The sequence below is a fragment of the Engraulis encrasicolus genome, chromosome 6 (genome assembly GCF_034702125.1).
Source record: "Engraulis encrasicolus isolate BLACKSEA-1 chromosome 6, IST_EnEncr_1.0, whole genome shotgun sequence".
NCBI lineage: Eukaryota > Metazoa > Chordata > Actinopteri > Clupeiformes > Engraulidae > Engraulis > Engraulis encrasicolus.
In genome coordinates, this window is record NC_085862.1 from 38,908,593 (window position 1) to 38,934,228 (window position 25,636).

At 42.9% G+C, this 25,636-nt stretch overlaps 1 protein-coding gene across 1 annotated transcript; it reads right to left on the bottom strand.

Moving 5' to 3' along the window:
- Nucleotides 1-13,679: 13,679 nt before the first annotated feature.
- Nucleotides 13,680-25,338, bottom strand: mfsd12b (major facilitator superfamily domain containing 12b; the record flags this gene model as incomplete). Its single annotated transcript, XM_063202070.1, has 10 exons — nucleotides 13,680-15,101; nucleotides 18,149-18,279; nucleotides 20,471-20,565; nucleotides 20,684-20,854; nucleotides 21,435-21,527; nucleotides 22,011-22,103; nucleotides 22,698-22,937; nucleotides 23,472-23,595; nucleotides 24,713-24,923; nucleotides 25,041-25,338. Coding segments are annotated over 10 exons (1,521 nt in total), but the record flags the coding sequence as incomplete, so codon positions are not given.
- Between the last annotated feature and the right edge of the window lie 298 nt (nucleotides 25,339-25,636).

Consider the following 25,636-nt stretch of genomic DNA (forward strand, 5'->3'; position numbering starts at 1 on the left):
CACACACACACACACACACACACGCATGCACACACACATACAAGCTCCACAGAGGAGTGATTTTGCCCTCTTATAGCATTGAGCTCATATTGCCAAACTGGGGAAGAATAATGCAAGGTAACGCAAAAGTAACAAGCTTACTGCATGTTGGGAGCAGTGTTGCTGCAGATTTGGCAGTTCCCCACCCAATTGTGCTGCTTAGGATTGCTGTCTGCAAATACAAAGGGAAAATGGCATTTGGGTGGGTTTTTCTGCAGATGTATGGCCGTAGAAATTAATTGAATTCTATTCAAATTGGGTGGGATTTAGTGCTTCCAGACACGTTTTGAGCATTTATTTGGGCTGGAAATCATCACACACATCTGGCAACCCTGGTTGGGAGTCCACAGAATGACATGAGACAGCAGATGTCTACAAGACCAAGTGCAGAGGAAAAACAAAAATGACGGTGCATTTTTTCGCGATGGATGGGAAAAAACAGTGGGCTAACAGAAGGCTCTAATTGTAACTGCCCTCTGAAACCACCTACTGAAGTTCCTCCTAAAATCAGTAACCAGGGGCGGAGTGGCCCACCTTTTCCCACCGGGAGAATTTTCCCCTTGGCGGCCCTCTTTAAAAAAAACAAAAAAACAAAGCGAACATGGTTTCCTAACCAAAAAGACAAAAGCCACGAAATCTGCAGTCGTACTACATGTGGACATTAGTGTTGTCAAAATATCAACCTGAAGTGAAGAATTGTAGCCTACACCTTGATGAAATGCACAGCCAGTGGTGTAGTCTACGTAAAACGCAGGTATACGCACCCATTTCAAAATTTCAGGGATTACAGTATACCCACTTAAAATGGATTGATCCATTATTTACAATAGCACAAATATATACAGTAGACTATACACACATAAAAAAATGCTCAAATATACCCACTTCAAAAAGTAGACTACACCACTGGAGCCATCATCACAGTCCAAAGCATTCATAGGCCTAGGTTAGGCTACATCACGCTACTGTTCCATGCAAATGTGCACTCCACTGTCATTTTGACAGTTTGAAATTGAAATATCGTTTAAGGAAGACAGGATGAGCATGGGCACAAAGTTTTGGGTGTGGGGATTTTTTAGAAGAGTAGGCTTACAAAGTATAGTATAGTAGCCTATAGCTTACAAAAAGTCTGTCTACATTGTGCAATAAACCCACCATGCAGCAAATAAGCCAAACTTAGCTACTTCAAACCACAACCATAAGTCAACAAAATGTATAACCAAACGGTGTAGGCCTACCTTAAAACGCTGTCTTCTCGCAGCAAATGTCTTTGTTTCTTGCAATCACTCTACTTTAATCCACAGCTTATTAGCCTACACACCCAGCACTGGTCACATCAGAATCTTGTGTGGTAATTATTTTGTTCCATTTCTTCAGACATAGGCTACATCCTAAATGTACCACATATAAATATATGTATGATAATAATATTATTTCGACTATAAGGAGATATAGTGGTAGGTCTAACAAATCAAAACAAAACCCATTGCTTCTGTTAGGTGCAGTTATCTTGCTTCTGTTAGGTGCAGTTATCTTCCTTACCACTTGGTGGAGTCTGTTCGTAACCCAAGTCAATAACCACAGAGCAAGTGAATCAGGACTGGAAAGACTGTAAACTGTAACAGTCGTGTGGAAATCGGAAAATAAGTTGTAATTTATTCATATTTCCATCCTTTGGTAACCAATATACATATCACAGGTTCTTCAGATACTGAAAACGAAACTGTGTTACTAAGATCTTGTAAACTTCCGCGATCTACGGTGTATGAAAATTATCAGTAGAGAAGGGGTGTGGCCAATTTACTGTTTGACACCGTCAGTGAGGTATTGCCGTCTGGTATACGGTATAAATACTGGCTAGTCAGCTTAGTCCTTGAACAGGGAAAAGGAATGTGGGAAGTCAGTGCCTTAAAGTACCGTCTGCAAACTGCAGAACCGGTTGGGAACGCAGTGCGGCCGCTTTATTACATTTCACGGCCGCGGCCCACCGGGACAAGTCCCCGATCTCCCGACGGCCACTCCGCGCCTGTCAGTAACAATATGGGGAGCACAACGCTGGAGACTTTAACAGTCTATGGGATAAACATACGGTAGAGGGGGAGAGAGAGAGAGAGAGAGAGAGAGAGAGAGAGAGAGAGAGAGAGAGAGAGAGAGAGAGAGAGAGAGAGAGAGAGAGAGAGAGAGAAGCGGTAGAAAACACACTAACAGAAAAAGACACACACTTACAGCCAGGCAAACAGAAGTACACATTCACATACATACACACACACGTGCACACACACACACACACACACACACACACACACACACACACACACACACACACACACACACACACACACACACACACACACACACACACACACACACACACACACACAGAACTGGGGGAACACACAGGTAGAACTAACAGCCAGACAGGCTGCATCTGAGGCGTAATAACCACACAGCTGGAGTCAGTTAGCCAGCCTTCCTCCCATGCACCCCCCTCTCTCTCCTCTTCCTCTCTTCTCCAACCTCCTCCTTCCCCCTTCTTTTATTTTCTATCCTCTCCTCGCATCTTCCATCTCTTTTCTCTCATCCAACACCTCCTTTCTCCTCACCGCTCCAGCTCTCTCGTCTTTCCCCCTTCTTTTCTTTTATACCCTCTGCTCTCCCCTCTTCCTTCCACCTCTTTTCTCTCATCTCATCCCCCTTCCCATCCCATCCTCTCTTGTCACCACTCTACTTCATTCTTTCTCTCTCTCTCTCTCTCTCTCTCTCTCTCTCTCTCTCTCTCTCTCTCTCTCTCTCTCTCTCTCTCTCTCTCTCTCTCTCTCCGCATCTGGATGAGAGGGCCTTATTACGCGTCCTGATTGGGCTGAGGGCAGACTGCCATGTTTTAAGGTTACTCTTCCACACAACACAAAGAGAGGCGGAGACGAGAGCGGGGCAGTGGGTGAGTGCGGCAGTTCAAATGCCTCAGATCTTTGCCAGGGCAGCAGCAGCAACCCACAGGCTGGCTGGCCTTAAGGCATGCTGCCCACAGGCCTGCTGATGAGGCAAGGGCGTGTGTGTGTGTGTGTGTGTGTGTGTGTGTGTGTGTGTGTGTGTGTGTGTGTGTGTGTGTGTGTGTGTGTGTGTGTGTGTGTGTGTGTGTGTGTGTGTCTGTGTGGCGTTTCCTTTAAATGCTTATTCCCTTGAGCCTACACCTCCCACCACTCTCAGTGGCAAAGAGCACTCTACACGCCAAAACACACACTGCCGTCTGCCTGCAATCCCCGTCCTTATGGAGGTTGAGATGTCCACACAAACAGAGGTTTATATGTGTACGTAATATATTGTATGATGATGTGAGTGGTGATTTGATATGGTATGAAGGCCTACTAATTCCAGCCATATGAAAAGGACTTAAAAAAATACAAATTCAGCTGTGAAGACCAAACAGATTTGAAAGTTTTGTAATAGCTATGGTACAATGGAGTGCCAGTAGGCTATTTAAGTTTATTTCAGGAGAGAATCATTTGAGACAATTTAAGGGTAAGTTCTTCGAAGAGTCATATAGCCTAGGCCTATGTAATCACAATTGCAGATTGTCCGTTAATGTTTGATGATATGTGCCAGTTTCTTTACTCTGTCCATAACAATTAAGCACATCTTGAGGCTTTTCATCGTCCTTCTCCAAATGGCTACAACCTTGTATTCTGTGGATGCACTATCCAATGTCCTCCATGGGGCAGGACAGCTATGGACAGAATTAAATTAAATAACTAGACTGCCTGTGCAGTCGCCTTCGACTGCTTAAGGTATATCCCCGAAACGCGACGCTTCCAGTCCCCCATCATTCCTACCACTCCCGTCCACCTTTTCATAAACGTATATGATAAATACAAAATATTAAAGAAATATATTTAATATCTATAAATAGATCAATGACGTGCATAGGCTTAAACCAAATGACTATTGTGAAAATGAAGCAAAAAATGGGGCAAATGGTAACACTGTTTTAATGGTTCACTATTACAGTGAATATACCACATTAGGTACAGTGTAATAACCATTGTAACAATATCTAATACCATGTCATACCAGTGGAACACCATGTACCAATTTTGTACTACATCATGTATTTTTGTGTAAGTGGTATTACATGGTATTGCATATTGTTACACTGGTATTACACTAGTATTACATGGTATTAAATATTGTACACTGGTTATTACACTGTACCTGGTATTGCATATTGTTACACTGGTATTACACTAGTATTACATGGTATTAAATATTGTTACACTGTACCTAATATGGTAGATTCACTGAAATGGTGAACTGTTAAAATAAGGTAGTACCGGGCAAATCAATCCACCCAGTCAGAAGTTATGGGCCAAATAAAAATTCCGCCATTTTGAAACTGTTGACCTCCAAACTCAAATAAGTTCATGAACCTACCCTAGAGCATTAACTAACACCAAATCTGGGACAAATCCATCCGACTGGTCAGAAGTTATGAGCCAAACAAAAATTCGTCCATCTTGAATTCAGCCATCTTGAAAGTGTTGGCCTCCAAACTCGAATAAGTTCATGAACCTACCCTAGAGCATTAACACACCAAATCTGGGAGAAATCCATCCACCCAGTCAGAAGTTATGGGCCAAACAAAAATTCGGCCATCTTGAATTCAGCCATCTTGAAAGTGTTGACCTCCAAACTCGAATCAGTTCATGAACCTGCCCTAGAGCATTCACCCAAAAAAATCTGGGACAAATCCATCCGACTGGTCAGAAGTTATGAGCCAAACAAAAATTCGGCCATCTTGAATTCAGCCATCTTGAAAGTGTTGGCCTCCAAACTCGAATAAGTTCATGAACCTACCCTAGAGCATTAACACACCAAATCTGGGAGAAATCCATCCACCCAGTCAGAAGTTAAGGGCCAAACAAAAATTCGGCCATCTTGAATTCAGCCATCTTGAAAGTGTTGACCTCCAAACTCGAATCAGTTCATGAACCTGCCCTAGAGCATTCACCCAAAAAATCTGGGACAAATCCAAACATCTGTTCAAAAATTATCGCGTTAACACGAAAGACCTTACGGGGCGGCGGACGCGGCGGACGCGGCGGACGCGGACGCGGCGGCACACGCAAAACCATTACATCCCCGACGCTCCGCGTTTCGGGGATATAAATAGTTCAGTGTGTGTGTGTGTGTGTGTGTGTGTGTGTGTGTGTGTGTGTGTGTGTGTGTGTGTGTGTGTGTGTTGTGTGTCCACACCAGCAAAGACCCACACTGTGCAGATGGACTGTTTTATGCTGCATAGCCGTCTTTGCACGTGTGACGGCTTCCTCATGTAGGTACAGTTGAGGACGATATTATTAGCCCCCCTCCTGAAATTACACATCTCTCTTGATTTCTCAGTGAGAATGACCATTATGAACCGTTTCTGTTATTCTGGAAACAAATACACTGATGGAGATAATGTCCAATGAGTTGAATTTGGATTTTTCCATTTTCACAATGAATTCAAACAAAAAAGGGTAAAAATGGCAATGACAAAATTATTAGCCCCCTTATCATTAATAGTCAATAGAGTGCCATTTATGAATTCAGGAATTTTGGGCAATTTTTTCATTGCAAATAGTTAACCTGGTCCAAATTGCATGGATGTTGAGGATGGACATTCATTCAATTTTGGATGAAAGTTTTGGGTTATTATCTTATTGAAAGATCCAGTGAAGATCTTAGCTTCCTCTATGAGCATATTTTTGCATGGTCACCTTCCACATTCTATCATAATCTTCTGTTTTTATGGTGCCATACACCCAAACAAGGTTTCCTGTGGCTGAGGCTGCCACATAATGGTGCTTCCACCACCATGTTTAATTGTGGAAACCATGTTATGTAAGGGTTAACGTTCGGCGAGAAGGTCGCTACCGTGGAATAGCAGCACGACAGAGAGAATCTTTAGACCCCGACGCGGAGCGGAGGGGTCTTGTTCTCTCTGAAGTGCTGCTATTCCACAAAGCGACCGACTCGCCGAAAGTTAACCCGCTTATTATATGGATATACTTAAATGATTCACACATGGCGGGGACATTTCTTTAGACCTAGGCCTATTTAATGTTAAGATTGTTGCTGCGCAAAACAAAACAGTGCCGTTGTGGAACACCGCTAGGCAACAGCTAGGTAGCTAGGACAACAGGTGTTGTCTATCACAGCAGCTGATTAGAGTGACAAAAGACCGGACCCCCTGCGGAGTGATATGAAACATTCGCTTTAGCCACTGACTTGTATAGCCTACAAGCCAGTGGCTTTAGCAGCGAACGTCTTGTTGCCATTGACAGCGGTAGCCATCACAGCAGCTGATTAGAGTCTTGTTGAAAAGTCGCTTTAGCAGTGAAAAGTCTTGTTGCCATTGACAGCGGTCTGTTATAGACCAACCCGTCCGTTATCGAAAAATAACAGACGTCCGAACGTTGGGGAGCCCCGTTGAAATGAATGGAGCATTCGACAGATGACGTCACAACCATATAATAAAAAGTTTTAAGGACTATCCCTTTCTTCACCTGACAGAAGGAAAATTCATGCATCAAAGCAGGTGGAATTGAATCTCATCAGATGAAAGTAGAGACTTTCAAAACTAATTTTTGACTTTCAAATGTTCATAGGCAAAGCTCAATAACACTCTGATATGCACCACCTTTAGTAAAAGGGTTCTTCTGTGATGATGGCCCCAAAGCCCAATATGATGACAAGCCCTAACAGCTGTCTTTCTTGAAATAAAAACTCCAGGTGAGGCCAGGCCAATAACAATCATCTAGGCAGGTTGTCCAATGCTTATTTGGTCTAATGAGACTAAGCAGTTTCCACAGTTACACATAGTGTTGGGGGCATCAAGTTTTTAGACTGTTATTCAGCCTCAGACACAGGGAGTCTGGGTCTGGATCTGGATTGCTGGGTCCTCCAACAACATAACCCAAAGTAAACATTTAAGTTAGTTCAGAGGTTCTTCAAGGACACTATAAACCATGATACTGGAATGACTCGCTCAAAGTCCAGTCCTCAATCCCACTGAGAGTCTGTGGCAAATGTCTATGCTCAGCATCCATGCAATTTGGACCAGCTAGAACACTTTGCAGTGAAGAAATGGGCCAAAATCCCTAGTGGGGCATGTGCCAACCTAGGTAACAACTGATCAAAGTGCCTGTTGTCAGTTTTGGTTAATAAATGGCGTCATATTGACTATTGATGATCAGGGGGCTAATAATTTTGTCATCAAGAGAAATGTATAATTTCAGGAGGGAGGCTAATAATATCGTCCTCAACTGTAGGTAGGCCTATTGTTTGAGTGAGAAGACTGGTTGACATCAGGTGGTGACAGTAGCACCACCACACAGTTAGGCTACTTGTTTCACACAACAGGCAGATGTCTTTTTTTCTATAGGCCTTCACTTTCATTGTCTGGTTTCATTGTTTGACTGCTTCCATAAAGTAATAGTTGTCAATTAGCTGGCTACAAGCTAGGCCCCAGAAGTAACAACGTAGCGATAACAGCACTTCAATTAATAATATTATAAGGTTGCATTGTTTGAGAAACTTTAGCCTACTACAAGTGAATAACATCTGGGCATAGCTACAGTACTTACCCTCTGGTGAAATAGCTTCTTTTCCCGTTTTGATGGCATCGTCGGTAGAGCTAAATTACAAAATAAATAGGACAAACTTCATTTGACTTTGAATATCAAACAATTCTAAGACCTAATTAGTAGCATAGGCTAAGTGTGTGTTTCCTACCGAGTTGTGTGCTCTCAGAAAACTCACTTGTCATCTCAGAACATGCTGTGCCAAAGACCGGCCTGCGCTTCCTCCATGTTGGTTTCTTCTGGCACCGCTAAAATGTATCACCCATTTGTTGCAAATTGCAACAGAAATAATTTTTAAAAAAATATTGGCGGGGATGTTGGTCTTCTTAAAGTATTGGTGGTTGTGACATGTCCACCCACTAATTATGACTTCTTTAAAAAAAATAAAATAAAATAAAAGACGCATCACCAAATTGTCAACTAGGCCTACAGCTTTCAGTCTGTTTAGCCAATGACACTGAATATGTTCTGAATCTGAACTCGAACAAAGGTTGTGACAGCTGTTATCGCAGAAGCATTTCAACCACTCTTGCTATACAGTGGATCATAGTAGTAATCCTGTGTAACAAAAAATATAATAATTTAAAAAAAAATAAAGTAGCTAATTGAGGGGGGAAACCTGCATACACACTGTTATGATAGGCCTGAGACTATTATACAGTAATACTGTTCAATTGGTCATTGCCATTCTTGAAACACCGATTTTAAAATAGGAGCCAAGAACTAAGTTGATAGCCTACTGGAATGACCACAAGTCACGCTATAACTGCATATCTAACAACTTTCTCCTATTTCGGATGACTATGTGTGTACGTCCATCTTTATCCTCCTTTCCTGTGGGCCCTGGCCTTGTGACACGAGGCAAAAGGTCGTGCAAAAATCTAATTCAAAGGTCATTCTCTCTATTGCTATCAGGATGTTGAATTGATGTCCCCAGAAAGCCACTATGCGCAGCTGTTGCTGGTTGACAGTGGGGAAACTGCACTATTTTCTCCACAGATGCATGGCGACAGTGAGACAAGAGGCCAGATGCCACAGCAAAGAACGGATGGACAGAGATTGACTTGCTATGACTGGCAACATGTCAAAGACGAATGAAAACGTAAACCAATTTGCTGGGATCTCTTTTCGGGAAGCAAAGCACCTCACCCTTCCACACAGGGTTTCAGTCTTGCAAACAACTGAACACTAACATCATGAAGGCACATCATTAAAGTGAAGGGAATGTAGGGGTGTCTTACTGCACACTGAGTCCAAGGAACAGGGGTAACACTCCTAGCCTGATTATCATCGACTTTCAAATCTGTTCGAGACTTGGCCTTACCAAGAGCATAATAATTAATATTTCCCAAACGGCATGCTTGACCCGACTCCCTTGGTTTGCAACTGGTTGTTTGCTTCCCAACAAAGTGGGAGGAGTTCCCGATTTTTCTGGAGCTCAGAAATGACATTTGTATTGCTCCTGGCCTTACTGTTGCATCACTAGGAGTCTAGAACACTCCTACCCCTACACCTTCTCCAAAGAGTTTTACAAGTACTGTACCAGGTGACACAGAAACGTACAGGCAGTCCCCCTCACTAGCCTGTTCTTAAGATTCAAGATTCAAAAGCTTTATTGTCTAACATGTTGCCGTGATAGAAAATTGTCAAAGGCTGTGTGTGTGTGTGTGTGTGTGTGTGTGTGTGTGTGTGTGTGTGTGTGTGTGTGTGTGTGTGTGTGTGTGTGTGTGTGTGTGTGTGTGTGTGTGTGTGTGTGTGTGTGTGTGTGTGTGTGACCCTGTGTGTTGACCCTGGCATGACAGTCATGTCTATGAGAACAGGCCTCCATACTCGATATATACTATATAGAACTGCATGTTCACACGAGGACAGATCACAAGTCGGCAACCCATGGTAACATGGGCCTGGCTGTTGTGGTGACATAGATGATTCTTGTTCTGTGATCCTCCTCCTCAGTGGGCTGGTTTCCATCTGGACTTGATATGGACTTGCATTGGCCTGGCGTTGGCCTCAACTAATCTTTTTTACAAAAAAAAATCTTTCTTTTGGTCTTTTTGACCCCATTTACGACAGGACAGTGAAGGTGGTGACTGACAGGAAACGAGCAGGGAGAAAGAAACGGGGAAGGGCCGGCAAAGGACCCAGGCCGGGAATCAAACCCGGGTCAGCCACATGGCAGACGAGTGCCCCACCGTTTAGCCACGGCAGGGCCTGGCCTCAACTGATCTGCCTACTTGGGTTGAAATCTTCTCTCACTCAAAGTCCCCCAGTGAATCATCATTCTCCAATGCGTCCCTCTGCTAGGAAGCGTAATGACACCCTCTCGTGCTGTAACCTTTTCGCCTTCTTTAATTCCCTTCACCATAAACTTTTCGGTCATCTCGATCGAGAGAGCAGTGCGGGTAATGCTGTGGTCAGTGTCTCACCACTCCTATTGTGTGAAGCAGTGCTCTGGTCTTTCTGACCAGCCGTGACATTGAAAAGCATTAGAAACCAGTTGCACGAGTAGGGAGGAGGGAAAAAAAGTTAAGAAATGCAGCCGCCACATGCCCACACAAGAGGTTTCCAGTAGTTCATCTTGAGGGCTAACTGTTGTTTTAGAAACACTGAAAATACCCTTTTTGCCAGAAAGCTGAGAGGAGAATACCCGACGAAGGTAGTCCTCAGCTTTTTGGTCGAAACCACCAAACTATTGGTCCCGGGCTGCCAGCACCATTTCACCATTTGAATTATGGAATTAAAGTCTAAAATTGACATTCCAGGAGAGCCACACTATCCTCTGGGGAGCTGGGAGCATGCCTGCGTGCTTCTAATACTCCAGCCTCCAGCTGGGCCCGTGAGGCAGACGCAGGCGCTTCTCTGGGCCCAGAATCAAATCCAAGGGAGTATTTTTATCCGCTACATAGGAGGGGTTAGTCGAGCACAGACAACATTTGCATCTTACTTCCAGTAAGCAGGAGAGGAGAGCCTTTTCCTCGCTCTGTCATTGAGCGCGTGGCCATGTTATTGAAGCCGTCTTCGCGATCTCTCTGCCCGGCCGTGGCGATGGAAGAAATCCCTAGCTAATGTCTGAGCGGCACGCAGGCCAACGCATATTCAGTCCCCAGAGAGGCCGGATGGAGGAGGAGGCAGCCGCCACATTGTGTTATGTAGTGAAACCAACAAATGTCAAGTTGCTGTTTATAAGTTATGAAGTATGCTACAGTGTATCAGATGTTGACTGTAATTACACAATTTGTAGAGGCAATTGTTGGATGACCTCCTCGGGTAGAGCAATATGATCATATGGCACAGAAAAAGGACTTGACTGTTGCTGGGAAATGGTACCACGACAAATATAGTCGCAAATCTTTGGGTATCACTGTCTTTTTATTATCACTCTGGGTTTTAAAATAGAGACTTCTTAAGGTACTGGTCAAGAGATGTATGTGCAAGGCAAACTTGCCATTTTGTTACCATAAATTAGAAAATGTAGTCTCTCTTTTGTAAATCAACAAATATTTGTGGTCAGCAGAAGACTACATTCCTGGGGTTTTTTTTTAAGCAAAACAAACCAAACAGATATTTAGGAATAATATCTACAGGCCATGAATGCCTAAAAGACTTTGTTGGGGTAATTTTGTTGGTCCTTTCTAGAATGTCAAATGAGGATTCCGGCATAGTGCCTCATTAGAATGAATGGGGCACCAAGTGGCAGTTCTAGACCAACATGACAAGGGAAGAGGTGGGGGCATTGTGTGGTTGGGGTGGGGGGCACAAATAATGGCAGGACATACAAACAGGATAATGTTCTATTTATATCCTTCATTTTAGGTTTAACTTTTCATGTATTTTCATTTCAAATTAATATTCAAATTATTGGATGTTCAGTAGGGGCTAGGAGTAAGTCTACAGGGGCTCTTGCCCACCCTGACCCCCTTTCCAGAACTGCCTATGGGGGGGGGGGGCAACCCAGATGTTTCCAGCCTCCTCCAGTATCTCATGCCCTTATTGTTTGTTTACCCATTGTAACATGGTAGAGTAGCAGTTTATCTATGCAATACACATGCTTACAGTGTGTAATTTATGTGTTTTTCCAACATTTCCCACCTACGCAAGGGGCATAAATATAAGTTACATGTTCAATCAGCTTGTTTCCGTGGGCAGTGTACACGTTTTTCCACACTAATCTTAATCTGGTAATGTTGAGTTTGTATTCATGTCCCTGTGCAACCTCTATAGTCAGTATGTATGGCATTGGCATCCAGTTTCTAGAGGGAAGGATAGGATCACATACAGTAAGCCCCTGCCCCTCTGGCATCAACCTCAAAATCATCAACAAACTATTGTCATGTAGGAACTACATACATGAGCAGCTGGACTTCATTTTGGAGCTTGAAGCCAAGATGAAAAGACGTCTAGTTGCTTAGAACAGCACTCATTTGACTCCTATGACCTGAATAGATGAGAAACAGACAGGAAAGTTACACTTTTCTACAACTCTATGTCGTCTCTGGTTTAACAGATCTATGGGAACAGTAGGTTACTATGGAAATGTAAATTGACCTGTCACATCATTTAGACCAAATTTACACCCGATCAGACAAGTCTAGACCTAGATATAGCCTGATTCATAAACACTGTAAAATAGGCAAGCTGCTGCTTATAAATGTGTAAGTTAACTTAACTGAACTCAAGGGCAACTTACTTTTTCTTGTTTAACTGGGAGCAATGTTTTACAGTGTATAGGCTCACCATACCAGTGCCAACTGTAGCAGCGCCCTCACCTAGGTTAGTCTGCGGTGTCATATCCACATGAAACTATACCAGGTCCCCACCCACATAATCCCCATGCCCTTCCTCAACACTATGCCACACCACAGCACATCACACAACACCACTGCAAACCTGGGTCACTTGCAGCGCACACACACACACACACACACACACACACACACACACACACACACACACACACACACACACACACACACACACACACACACACACACACACACACACACACACGGACCGCCTCCACCCAGCCCTGGGCCTCCCTGCCCAAACTCCAATTAGCGGTGCCTCTAACAAGCGGTGATGACGCCTGCTCTTCAAATTACCCCCGACCACATTTCTAAACACTTCGGTGGGGGGCACACGGCGCTGTACTGTACTGCGCTGGGCTGCTCTACTCAGCTCGGCTCCGCTCATTCAGGGAGACGAGATGGCAGGGCGGCCCTCCAGTTAGTTCCATCTGATTGAGTGTGGGAGGTGGAGTGATTACAGGGCTCTGGCTGGGTTTTTTTCCCTTTTCCCTCATTATAATTCGTTTCTGTTGATTTTATTTCATAACCATTTTTTTTTTTCATTCCCATATCTAATTAAGGTGTCTTCCCAGATGTTGATGACTCATAGTTTTGTATGAGGGCTGGATGGAGATCACAGGAATCCAAACAAAAGATGAAGGGGTTCTGATGTCTGTGGGTGTGTTTTGCCCGGAAGAATAAGAACCAGCAGATGGTAGGCTACACTCCAAGCAACAAGTGTGACTTAAATTGTGTGCACTGTGTGTTATCTTTAACCCCTTTGTGCCAATCGTATAACCTTACTGTCACCAAAGTTGTAATGACCAAGTCTTTTTTTTAAAGATATTTTTTTTGAAATTTTTTATGACTTTTCTTAATGATAGGACAGTTTGAGAGGTGGACAGGAAGCAAATGGGGAGAGAGATGTGGAGGGCAAAGGACCCGGGCCAGGAATCGAACCCGGGTCGGCCGCATGGTAGACGAGTGCCCTAGCAGTTGGTCACAGCAGGGCCTGTGCCAAGCTTATGTTACAGTATAACCCTACTGTCACAACAATTGCAATGACCAAGTCACAATCTGTTACTATTATATGAATATTGTTGTGATGTACAAGTCTTTTCCGCAAATAGTGAACAGACCTGCCGGCGGGCATCTGCACAAAGTGAAATTTTGACTGTTATGTAAAGAAAAGTACAGCATACTCAAATTCGTTCTTTATTCTTTTATTATTCACTCATTCATTCTTCTCTTAATCTTCCTCCAATCAACTTTTATCTTCCAACTGTACTTCGTCATTCATTTAATCAATGTGTGTAGTATCACTCATTCATTCTATTTCATACCCACTGCCTTTCGTAATACCATGTCCTAAAGGTATAATAACCCATATAATAGCCTACTTTCTGTAATATTTTTCTTCTCTCTTTTCTGTCTTTCCTCTAAAGCATATTAAATCACAGTTATGTATGATTATATGCTATAAAAATCCTACTGCTAACGCTGTTGACGTTTATGTTTCCAGGGTTCCTCACCTGTTGATGTTTGTCTGACTGTAGAGTTTGGGCAATAACATGCAAGGATCTCTGAAATGAAAGCATAATTGACTGCATCTTGCCTGCATTTCTGGATCATAAGAAACGAGGAAGCTATATGAGAAGTGGTAAGTTTTAGTGGGAGGGTGTGGGTAATTTTGCAAGGCAACTTGTGTATGCCAAATAAATTCCCACACATCTTTTCTTCAGGGACTCACGGGATCATGTGATACTGTCGTGCTATGACATGTTAACAAGAGGTCAAGAGAGGTCCTGACGTCCAGTGCTTACACACATGTGCTTTTACTATAGCACTTTCCAAAAGAACAAAACTATAAAACTTGTGCACACTGACCTTTTTTGCAATGAGTGTGCTGTTTTATTGGTTTTTACCCCTCTGGTCAGTGACATAAGGGTCTTCTCCGACAAGATAAAGTGTGCAAAAAAAGTGCCATATGTACCATAGCACTTACAGTACCATCATGGAAACGTGTTACTGTTGAGGCATTCTTGCAAGATAACATACATACACTTAAATACCGGTGCGTACATCAACACATCTTCTCGTTTCACATGATTTGAAAAAAGAAGTACCTGAAAGCAAGTAAATCAAGACATAAAAATGAATGTACTTCAAATCTGAATGTCAGAATGTCCAAATGTGAATGTCCAGAAATTATTTGACAATGTCAATCTATAAATCGGTACCTAAAGCAATTGTATATTACAAAAACACAAATAAAAAGCTCACGTAATCAAAACCGTGTAAAAAAATACTCTGACAAGTGGTCAGTCAAAAAAATTTAAATGCACTGTACTAATGACCACTGGTGTTTAAATATTGTGTCAGTGATGTCCTCGCTCCTCCACACAGAAACAGTTTCGTCACAAACTTGTCTCGTGTTAGCGGTGTGCCACACTGCTTAACCAGATGGAGAAGCTAAAAAAGGGATCTAATTTCCTCTTCCCATGTACACATGGGACAACCAGTCGACATCACTGCATGGGCACAGTGGCAAAGTCAGTGATACTTAATCAGCGGGCCGGGGTGAGAAAGGGCCCTCAGTCCGCAGCAGACCTGTCCAGAGTGCCATATGCCGTCTCCTTTCCGTTCATAACAGGAAGACCTGTGAGGGCGACAGGATAGAGCATATTTCATGAGACCACTTCAGTGGACTGAGACAGGAAGCTGGCTGGGCTTGGACACCACACTGCTGCAGCTGCAGCCACAGATAAACAGAATGGCAGCTACTATACTGTAGCTTTAGATCAGTGTGTGTGTGTGTGTGTGTGCGTGTGTGTGTGTGTGTGTGTAATGCCTCTGGACGTGTGTGTGCATGCATGTACACGTTCTTTTTTTTTTTCATTTTACATTTTTGGTCTTTTATTAGTTTATTTATGATAGGAGAGATTTGACAGGAAACGAGTGGGAAAAGAGAGATGGGGATGGTTTGGCAAAGGAATCGGGCCAGAATCGAACCCGGGTTGTCAGAGTAGCAGCCCAGTGCCCTACTGTTAGAGCCATGGTAGGGCCCAAGTGCACATTTCTGTGCATGTATGAGGGGCTTAAGAATTAAGGATTGCTGGTACTGCAAGAATAAGGAGATGCCATCTACTGCAGGAGGAATAAGTATGGAAGCCATCCACTATCTCCATGTGTACTGAGTAGGCCTCCATTTTGGGGTCTTTTAAATAAGGTTTAATATCAAGCCAATGTAATGAAGGCTTTTTAACTTTGTGTTAAGGACAGTGCCTTGGATTTCCTCCCGTTTTGCATCTTCAGTTAGTTTCCCCACTTCCACAGAGCACCCAAGGAGGCATACCAAAACATGTTTTGTGGCTTCCATTTGTAATGCGACTACCACTACTTGGATATGAATAATATCTAACCAGTAATTGGTTTTAACCAGAAAATGTAAACAGTATATAGACACAATATACACCATACAGTATATGTAAGGAAAACATTTTGAATCTCTTGGTTACATGAGGCAGTGGATGGACATGCCTTTCCAAAAATGATTGAAGTTAGATATCATAAAACAAAAAAACAGCAACACAATACATAACGCATCACAGAAAATAATACAGTGGTTCTAAATGAACAAAAAAAATGCTTATGAAGTCAATCTTGGAAGGTGATGCGTCAGTTGCGGGGACAGAGGGCAGCATTTTTGTAATCAACTGCAAAACTCCAATCTCACAGTATAGCCTACTTTTACAGACACGTAATGAGTTAAAAAAAAGGATGCTTGTGTTTGCCTCTGTGTCAGTCCTTAGCTTGGCATTCTAATAATTTGGCCAATGCAGAGAGGTATTTGGAGAAACCAGACTTATACAATACACATACTATTTTCTTGAACATTCTCTGTGAGCGTTGAGAAGAAGTTGCATTCACAAGGCTCAACTACCAATGTGAGCACTGTGCTGTGTGGAGTCGTCTGTGGAACAGGGCAGAACTGGCTTGGGCTGTGACTGCCACCTTACTTAGAAACGTACTAATATTAGTAACTATTAATAGTCATAATTTCGGGTAAAAAACACACACTTACCATCATTTCATGAGAGGCTAACATCAATCATTAAGGGTTAGGAACACTTTGGGTAATAAATGAGACCAACTGCCTGCTGTATGTGACATTGCGACAACCATCTCCACACTGGTTATGGTCATATCTAATCTACCACATGTACGTATTTCACACAAGCCACTCTGTAGAAATCAGAGAGAGAGAGAGGGAGAGAGAAAGAGTCAGTTACAACATTGTCCCTCAACTGACTATGCCTTGTAAGACACTGCTTTGTAAGATGCTGACAGTTAGGTGAAACAAATGTTTTCTTTATGCATGGTGCTACATGGACTCATCTGCTGCACACCGGCCTGCACTAAATTAAAACAAAATTTTACGTAGACGGAGTAGCCAGGCCACGCCCTCCTAGTGACGCAACACCTTCAGTGTTGCTACTAGTCAGGCCAGGAGCAATACAAATATAGTGTCTGAGCTCTGGAGAAATCAGGAACTCCACCCACTTTGTCGGGAACCGATCAATTTTGAGCAGCACCAACGGCCCTGGATGGAGGCTGTTCAAGGCAGTAACGTGGTTTAAGCAGAGACATTCTATTGGGACTAAGAACATTTTTGGTTTAAGCTTGGCACAGCCTTTTCTGGTCTCAACCTGTAGCAAACAGAGGGAGGCGGGTCAACCATAGTGTTTGGGAAACATTAATCGTTATGGTATGGTCAGACCAAGTCTTGAAAAGAGATTTGAAAGTCGATGATAATAAATCAGGCTGTAGAATGAGGGTTAATTATCATAGGTCTAATTAAGTAGCAACCATTTTGTGCAGTCTGGAGTTAAACAAGGAAAGACATCAAATGTTACAGATGTCCAGAGGAAACAAAGGTCCAGATTGGGGATGGAGAGCACCTGGGGACTCTTCTCCTAATAGTACTGCACTGTGGCAAGTGAGGCAAAGGGGAGCAGTGATGAGAATGGAGGAGGAAGATAAGAAGGGGCAGGAGGTTGTACACAGGGTCTCCTCAGCACTTCAAGCAGCATTGACAGAAAACACCTCCCACTTTAACTAGGTCCGTTGAAAAGATAATTATGTTTATAATTTATAAATTATGAATTATAATAATATATATTATGTTTCACAAATAAATGGGTGGGGCTTCATAGCATATGTCATAATAAAACGCCACAACAAAGCATTTCTGATCATGGTGGTGACATGTCTCTGATACCGGCTAACTTTTTTTACGTTTAACTGGCTTGAAATGTTTTACAGTGCATTCCCTTTAAATCTAAGATACTAAGGCAGTTTAAGAGCCTCCTGTGTAATTTTCTCCTCAGCTGTCTAGATGCTCTAGAAGTCCACCTCCCTATGCATCATAGAACAAGACAAATTGAAATCAGTTAACTCTGTGGGCTCCCATGGCACTAGCAGTGTGGTCATGTGGCCTGCAGCGATACCATGGCCATGAGTCAGGGTAAGGGAACGCAACACACAGAGGAAGTGTTGTAGTGTAGTGTGGTTTCCTAAGTAGTGTGTGTGTGTGTGTGTGTGTGTGTGTGTGTGTGTGTGTGTGTGTGTGTGTGTGTGTGTGTGTGTGTGTGTGTGTGTGTGTGTGTGTGTGTGTGTGTGTGTGTGCCTCGTTGCATTACTCACCCTGGCGAATCTTGACAGGCCAGATGAAGAGGGTAGCCAGCGACAGGGCAGCCACTAGAGCCATGCCTCCAGACACACTCACCATGACATAGTGGTAGAACCACACACAGGCAGGACAGACTGTAGAAGGCCTACACGTGGAGGGCAGACCAGGGCACAGGTTCACAACTTAACACTGATACCACGTACACAACTGAATTAACTGTACTTTATAAACTACAAGTAGGCCTACTCCTCAAAAAAGTATCATACTGTATATTTCCTAAGGTAAATGCATTGTTATATTCTTACATACAAATATTTTAAAATATTTTGAATTCCAAAAATATACTTTTTTTACACTGATTGGGCAAAGGAATCAATACTTGGCATGGTATTTTGCAGAGATGGGACCAAGTCACTAATTTGCAAGTCCAAGTAAGTCTCAAGTCCTTCCAATCAAGTCAGAGTCAAGTCACAAGTTACGACACATTTGACCAAGTCAAGTCCAAGTCCAAGTCGTGCCAAAGCCAAGTCAAGTCCAAGTCTTATTTTTTCCAAATCCTTAACAAGTCACCTTGCATTTAATGTGCAATATTAACAATTACTTTTGGTCATATGTAACAAAAACAAAGGAAATGGTCTTTCACAACACACTATCACCCACTATCACCCCTCCATCAACAACCAGAGAGTGGAACAGGTCAGTCACTTCAAATACCTTGGACTCACTATAGACAATAAACTCACTTTTGATGCACATGTCACCAACATCCACAAAAGATCTCAACAGAGACTTTATGTGATCCGTAAACTCTCCACCCTCTCTGTCGCCCCTCATCTCCTCTCCCACCTGTACTCCAGCATCATACAGCCCATCCTAGTGTACTGCTCACCCTGTTTTTACAACATGCTCTCCACCAGCTGCAGGAACAAACTCACTAAAATCACACACACTGCATCCAAAATCACTCGCCACCCCACACAGAATCTAACTGATCTCAACCTCAAAGCTGTCACACGTCTAGCACAGTCAATAATCAGAGACCACACACACCCTCTTCATCATCATTTCACACGGCTCCCATCAGGACGGAGGTATAGGTCTCTCAGATGGCGACGAGCACGTTTTAGCAAAAGCTTTATCCCATCTGCCATCACAGCACTGAACAACCTACCGCAATAACCCTGTATGGTCCCCCCCCCTGGTTGTGCATTTAATGTATATAGAATGTTGTATGAGTATATGTGTTGGAGTGTGCATGTACAGGTGAATGTGTGTATGAAGGTGTGAGTATGTCTATATGTATGAATGTACAGTATATTGCATGTGATGTCCTTATGTTTGTCCCTGTGTATTTCAATAGTGTACTGCTATCTGTTTCATGTCTTAATGTTGGCTTGTAACATGTCTTTGACGGTGGTGAAAACAAATTTCCCTCTGGGACAATAAAGGCAATCTAATCTAATCTAATCATACATTTATTACCTCTCCACACTGCTTTGCATGTCCCCCTTCGCCAGTCATGTCCCTTACGAAAATCGACCATGGTATACCATGATTTCAGTTTTTTTGAGCATGGTTCGGCATTGGTTTTTGGTTTGACTAGGTTTAGCTATAAATTGAACCATGGTTTTACTCTAAAAACTAACCATGGTTTTACCACGGTTTGTAATTATTCATTAAATTACACTTAACTGTTCTTTTATCCAACGCACATATTGGTGACAGTCCTTGGAGCGATGTGGGGTTAGGTGCCTCGTGCCTTGCTCAAAGGCACTTCAGTCATGGATGGAGGTGTAGGGAGAGGTGGGCCTAAGGGTGGGATTCAAACCTGCAACTCTGTGATCTTCAGTCCAACTCCCTAACCATTACACCACGGCTGCAAACAAGCTTTCCTGTTTTTTTGGGTGACCATGCAATCCACAATTGACCATGTTTTTTTTAGCATTGTTTGTGGCTATGGCTAAAGGGAAATCTTTTAGTTTTTCTTTCTTGCAGGCATTTTTTTCACACACATATGCAAAAAATATATATATTCATTGACTTGGAACGCTATTGCAAGTCATTGCAAGCTAAAACTGTCAAGTCGAGTCAAGTCTCAAGTCAATAGCGTACAAGTCGAGTCAAGTCACAAGTCATTCCTAATATTGGCAAGTCAAGTCTCAAGTCGAGTCATTTGTGACTCAAGTCACAAGTCAGTCCAAGTCACAAGTCACAAGTCCACATCTCTGGTATTTTGTGGAATGATGTAGTGGCAGAACAGAAGTAGCATGGTGATGTAAAATAATGAATCTTATTGATTGAAGGCCTCATAGCAGCAGTATGTATCTTATACTTACGGACAAGGATATAAGGACTGAATGAGCATCATGGCCAGGCCGTTGGAGACCTTGTCAGTTAGGCTCATTGCCCCGAACACAAAGGCTCCACTTTGCTGCAGATCAAAAACGAAAAGACAAAAACAATGGACCGGTTGGCAAGCTTGTCAAAGTCATATTATATGCTAGCATGGCAAACACCAGAAGTGCAGACAGAGTAAAGTGGATGCTAACCGTTTGTTCACCAATGAGCCTGGAGGTCAGAGACAGAGACATGATGAGGATAACGGAGCAGCCAGAGCCCAGGAGAACAGCTCCTCCATATATGCGGCTGCCCATGCTCTTGTCCAGCAGGATCCACAGGCCAAACGCTACAATCAGGACAAGGCCCACCAAGTAGGTCATCTGATGATGCAGCAGGAGAACAAGAGATGTGCTTGAAATCAACCCTTTAGCGCAGAGCCTTTGTTATAAACTTACTGTCACCAAAATTGCAATGGCTATGTCTTAATCTGTTACTTAAGGCTCTGTGTAATGTCATAGCAATGCTGTTATGATGTAGTTGAATATTTCCAGCAAATAGTGAACAGGCTTGCCAGTGACCCCGCCATGCTTAAATGTAAATTTCAGATAAACGTACGTTGCTTCATTCATTCATTCATTCATTCATTCATCTATTTAGTCATTCATGGATTCATTGAAGAAATCTGGGAAAAACACACTTTATCAATCAACACAGGACAAAAAAAATCATATAGAGATGTGCTAGCATACATGAACTTGGACATGTGCTAAGTTCAGTGTATGTGCGTAGGGAGGAGCAACACACACACACACACACACACACACACACACACACACACACACACACACACACACACACACACACACACACACACACACACACACACACACACACACACACACACACACACACACACACACACAAGACAGAGGATACGTCATATGAAGAGAGTGTACTCACACTGATGCCGATTCGCTTGCTGATGGGCTTCATAATAAGAGACGTTACAAATCCGCTCACGTACATCACCAGTGGAATAGTAGCTATGGAGTTCTGAGATTACACAAAGACAGTGGCAGGTGTACTGCATGAAATATGCAGCATGCACATGTACTGTAGTATATAGCAGCAGTTCTTAACCTTTTTTCTTAACGCACCCCCTTATCTGTGCCCAAAACAAGCCGTGCACCCCCAGCCCAAACTTCTACATGTGTATACGCACTCAAAAAAATGAAGTGAACAATTACAATGATTCTAGCTTGAGATATTAATAGCCTACCTCAATGTCTTTATATGGGGACCAAAAATATGATTCAATTTGGTTTTGATTTGGCCTAATTATAATGTTCGCTAGCAGAATTTTGGTCCTAACCTCAACACAAATAAAATTCCGCACACCCCCTAAAATCTCTGGCGCATCCCCAGGGGGTGCCCGCACCCCAGGTTAAGAACCACTGGTATATATCAAAAAGAGAAGGGTGGCCAGAGAGTCCACTCTGTGCGTGGTTGGTGCAATCAGTGTCTTGGTTTGCTTACCTTGGGAAGCATCAGGGTGTTGGTCAGGTACATGGCGATGTAGGCTTGGGACATGTTCACTATCAGCCTGGTGCACATATACAGCATGGCAATCTGCACGCAATATGGATGGATGTCAGATACAATGAACAAAGTGCAATGGGTCTTACATCATCCTCCAATTCAATTCAATACTTCATTATACAATAATTCAATTAACTCCATTATCACCCTGTATTAAAACCTGGGAACCCTATATTGATTCAAGTGTGAGATAATTTCCTGACCCTTTCCCATCTCCCACTAGTTTCATGTCTCTTGTTTGGGGATTTTTGCCTTTATTTGCGATAGGACAGTGAAGACATGGACAGGAAGCAAGTGGGGAGAGAAGGATGGGGAAGGGCCGGCAAAGGACCCGGGTCGGAATCAAACCCGGGTCAGCCGCGTAGCAGTCGAGTGCCCTACCGTTAGCGCCACAGTAGGGCCATTACATGTAATTTCTGTGCTAAGGAAATGATCAATATCAATATCAACATAAAAATGCAATTATAACAATGTATCATTATGATTTCACTGTGCAATGGGTGTTTTATTGTACAGCTCTAGCTGGTGGTAGTCCAAATATGCTTATTCTGTGGCATGTACTATATGTGAGAATAATTGTCCGCCAACTGACCACTTTTGGCCCTGACAGGTGATGAAACTCACCTGATAGAAGGAGGGCTCTTTAAACCAGTCCTTCCACCTGAGCAGCAGACGCGGTGTGGGGCTCTCAGCAGGGGCTGGGGTCACCAGAGACTGGTAGGAGGAGGTACCCAGGAGGCCATCCTCCTCTCGACTGGCGCCGCTGACCTCCTGGGTTCGCTGCTCTGGGCTCTTCTCACGTGTGCCCAGGTGGAAGACCAGGGAGAAGACGGAGCCCACGCCCACGCTGATCAAAATCAGGTTCTGATGGATAACGCGATAGAGACGGTATACCTCGTTATGAAGGTGATGAACAGTGGTGGGCCACTCTGACTCTAGAATAGCCTAAAGCCGCATACTGTATGTTCCAAATCATCTGGTTATTCCATCTGGTATTCCAGTGTGGTTAATATAGGGCTTGCCACTTCATAACTTAACCATGTGTGTGAGTGTGTGTGCTTTGCATTCTTTGCCATGCCCATGGGCCCATGGGCTTTATGGAATTGACACTCATGTTTGCATGAAAGCAGTACACATTTTCATGTGAGATATGAGTCACTGTAGGCCTATATAAGCACAAAATGATAATTAATAAAGTAGCCTAAATTAATTGATAAGTACAAAACTAGTACAGGATATTACATAGTTGTTACACCAGCTTGTCCACTGTACCATAATTAATAGCTCATGGGTGGCAGTTTTTCTTTTTCTTTTGTGTCTACTTCTGTACACTCTCCTGGTCACTCTTTACTACAAAGACATTGGTTTTCCCTTAGCATGTAAGAGTAGAGATGTTACCCTGAAAATGGGGATGTCAACAGGGCCCAGACCGGCATCGGGATCCCCATGCTGAGCTTGGAAGTGGAAGAGCAGCCATGCCACAGCATACACAGTGATGTTAGCTATCACAGTGAAGGCATTTCTGGACAAGAGAATCATTTCATGTTACACTTTAATGGAGGTTGTAGGAAAGTTTCTAAAATAAAACCAAACTGAGTTCCCCAAGGCACAAAAGTCTAAATAAGAAAATGTATTGCAAAATCAATAGCCTAAATAAAACGGCACATCACTCTAAACAACAGGTAGCTACAGAATGTGCTTGGTTACAAATGCAGGTAATTAAGTGCTGAGAAAGAAAAGTTCTTAAATGGTAGAATGAAGTAATAGAACTCCATAGATTAGGCCTTCAGTTCTGAATGGTTTATGAAATAAGCAGAGGTGGAACGTAACTAAGTATTTTTACTTCGTTACTGTACTTAAGTAGTTCTTTCTGGAATTTGTACTTACTTAAGTAAAAAATAAAAAAGCAGACTTTTACTTTTACTTTACTTTACATTTCTAGAAGAAGACTTTGTTACTAGTTACATTCATCCTAGGTTTCCTGTTGTGTTTCGTGGATATTTGAGTAGCCTCAGCTGCGGGCAGAGAGGTGGGACCAAGCCCCTCTTTCAAACTGACACCCAGACAGAAAAGATACTTTAAAAAACATTAACAGGACTCCATGTTCAAATAGAACCGAAAACCGTTGCAGAAACTTTTTCCTATTGGATCAAGTAGGCAGACATACTTGTACTTTTGCACTCAAAAAGTACATTTAAAAGTTAGTACTTATGACTTTTACTTAAGTACATTTTTGGTGTACAACTTTTACTTTCACTTGAGTAATTTTTCCGCAGGGTACTTCTACTTTTACTTAAGTACACAACTTCAGTACTTCTTCCACCTCTGGAAATAAGACTAGTTAACTTTGTCTAATGTTTTTGAAGAATGTGTTTTAAGTGAAAGTCCAACTGGGAAACTCCAACTCCCATTGTCATTGTGACACAGCACTCAAGTGTTCACTGCACACTGCACACCATACAATTGCATTTATGCCTCACCCGTGCAAGGGGACAGCCCCCAAAATGCCTTATTGGTATCGTTTTAAACAAATAGCACAGCCTATGGCCCTAACATAAAATGTCTTGGATCAAGAGGATGAAAGTTGCATAAGAGCCAAGAAATATTATGTCAGGCCTACAAAACTGGCTATAGGCTACCTGTATGCAGTGAGCTCCACTTTAGCATGTTCGCAGGAGACCAGCTCTGGAATAAGGGACAGGTGGGATATCTGGACGGCTGCCCATCCAAACTGGGAAACAATTAGGAAGGGACTGTAGTAGATGATGGCCACCCAGTTTGGTGGTCGTCCCTCACACCCAATGCACGGGTTATACAGAAACGGGAAGGATACAATGGCACATAAAGTTCCTACAAGAAAAAGAAAGGGTTGTGGTTGCTGTAGTCCTTCAAATTTTCAATTTTCAAATCATCTTGATTTTTAAAAAGTGGTTGTGGAGTGGTTTGCGTGGGTCACAGCAGTCTTACCCACTAAATGCCAAGTCTTCCTTTTCCCATACGATCCACACCCTGCTGTCCGGTCTGATTCCAGTCCGATGAGAGGCGTGCAGATGCCGTCTGCAATTTGACCGATGAGCAGTAGAATACCTGCATATTTGTCTTCGTAACCGAGGACGCTCTTGTAATACACTAGCAAGTATGTGAACCAAATAGAAGCACATAAATCGTTGAAGAAATGGCCAACTGCATAGAATAGACGCTTATGGACTGGAAGATTCCCCTCGTCCGTCATTTTGCTTAATTGGTAAGGGAAAACGTTTTCACATAATATTCAAGCCACTCTGCTATTTAACCACGCTGCTATTAAATTGCTTGATTGGGAGACGAATTCCCATGTTACAACTTAGCTACAATATGTGAAAATATATCCAGGTGAGATGGCACGGCAGGTGGTTCCAGGACTCGATGGCATAATCCTTCAACATCCAGCTCTTGTTTGATTAACCGTCCCAATACATTTAGAGGCGCCTCCGGTCGAGTTACTATCATGATTTCAGGAGCGATTGAAACACTGCAAGGCAGCCGTATTTAAAGTCTCCCGGTTCCGTAACCACTGGTGCCAG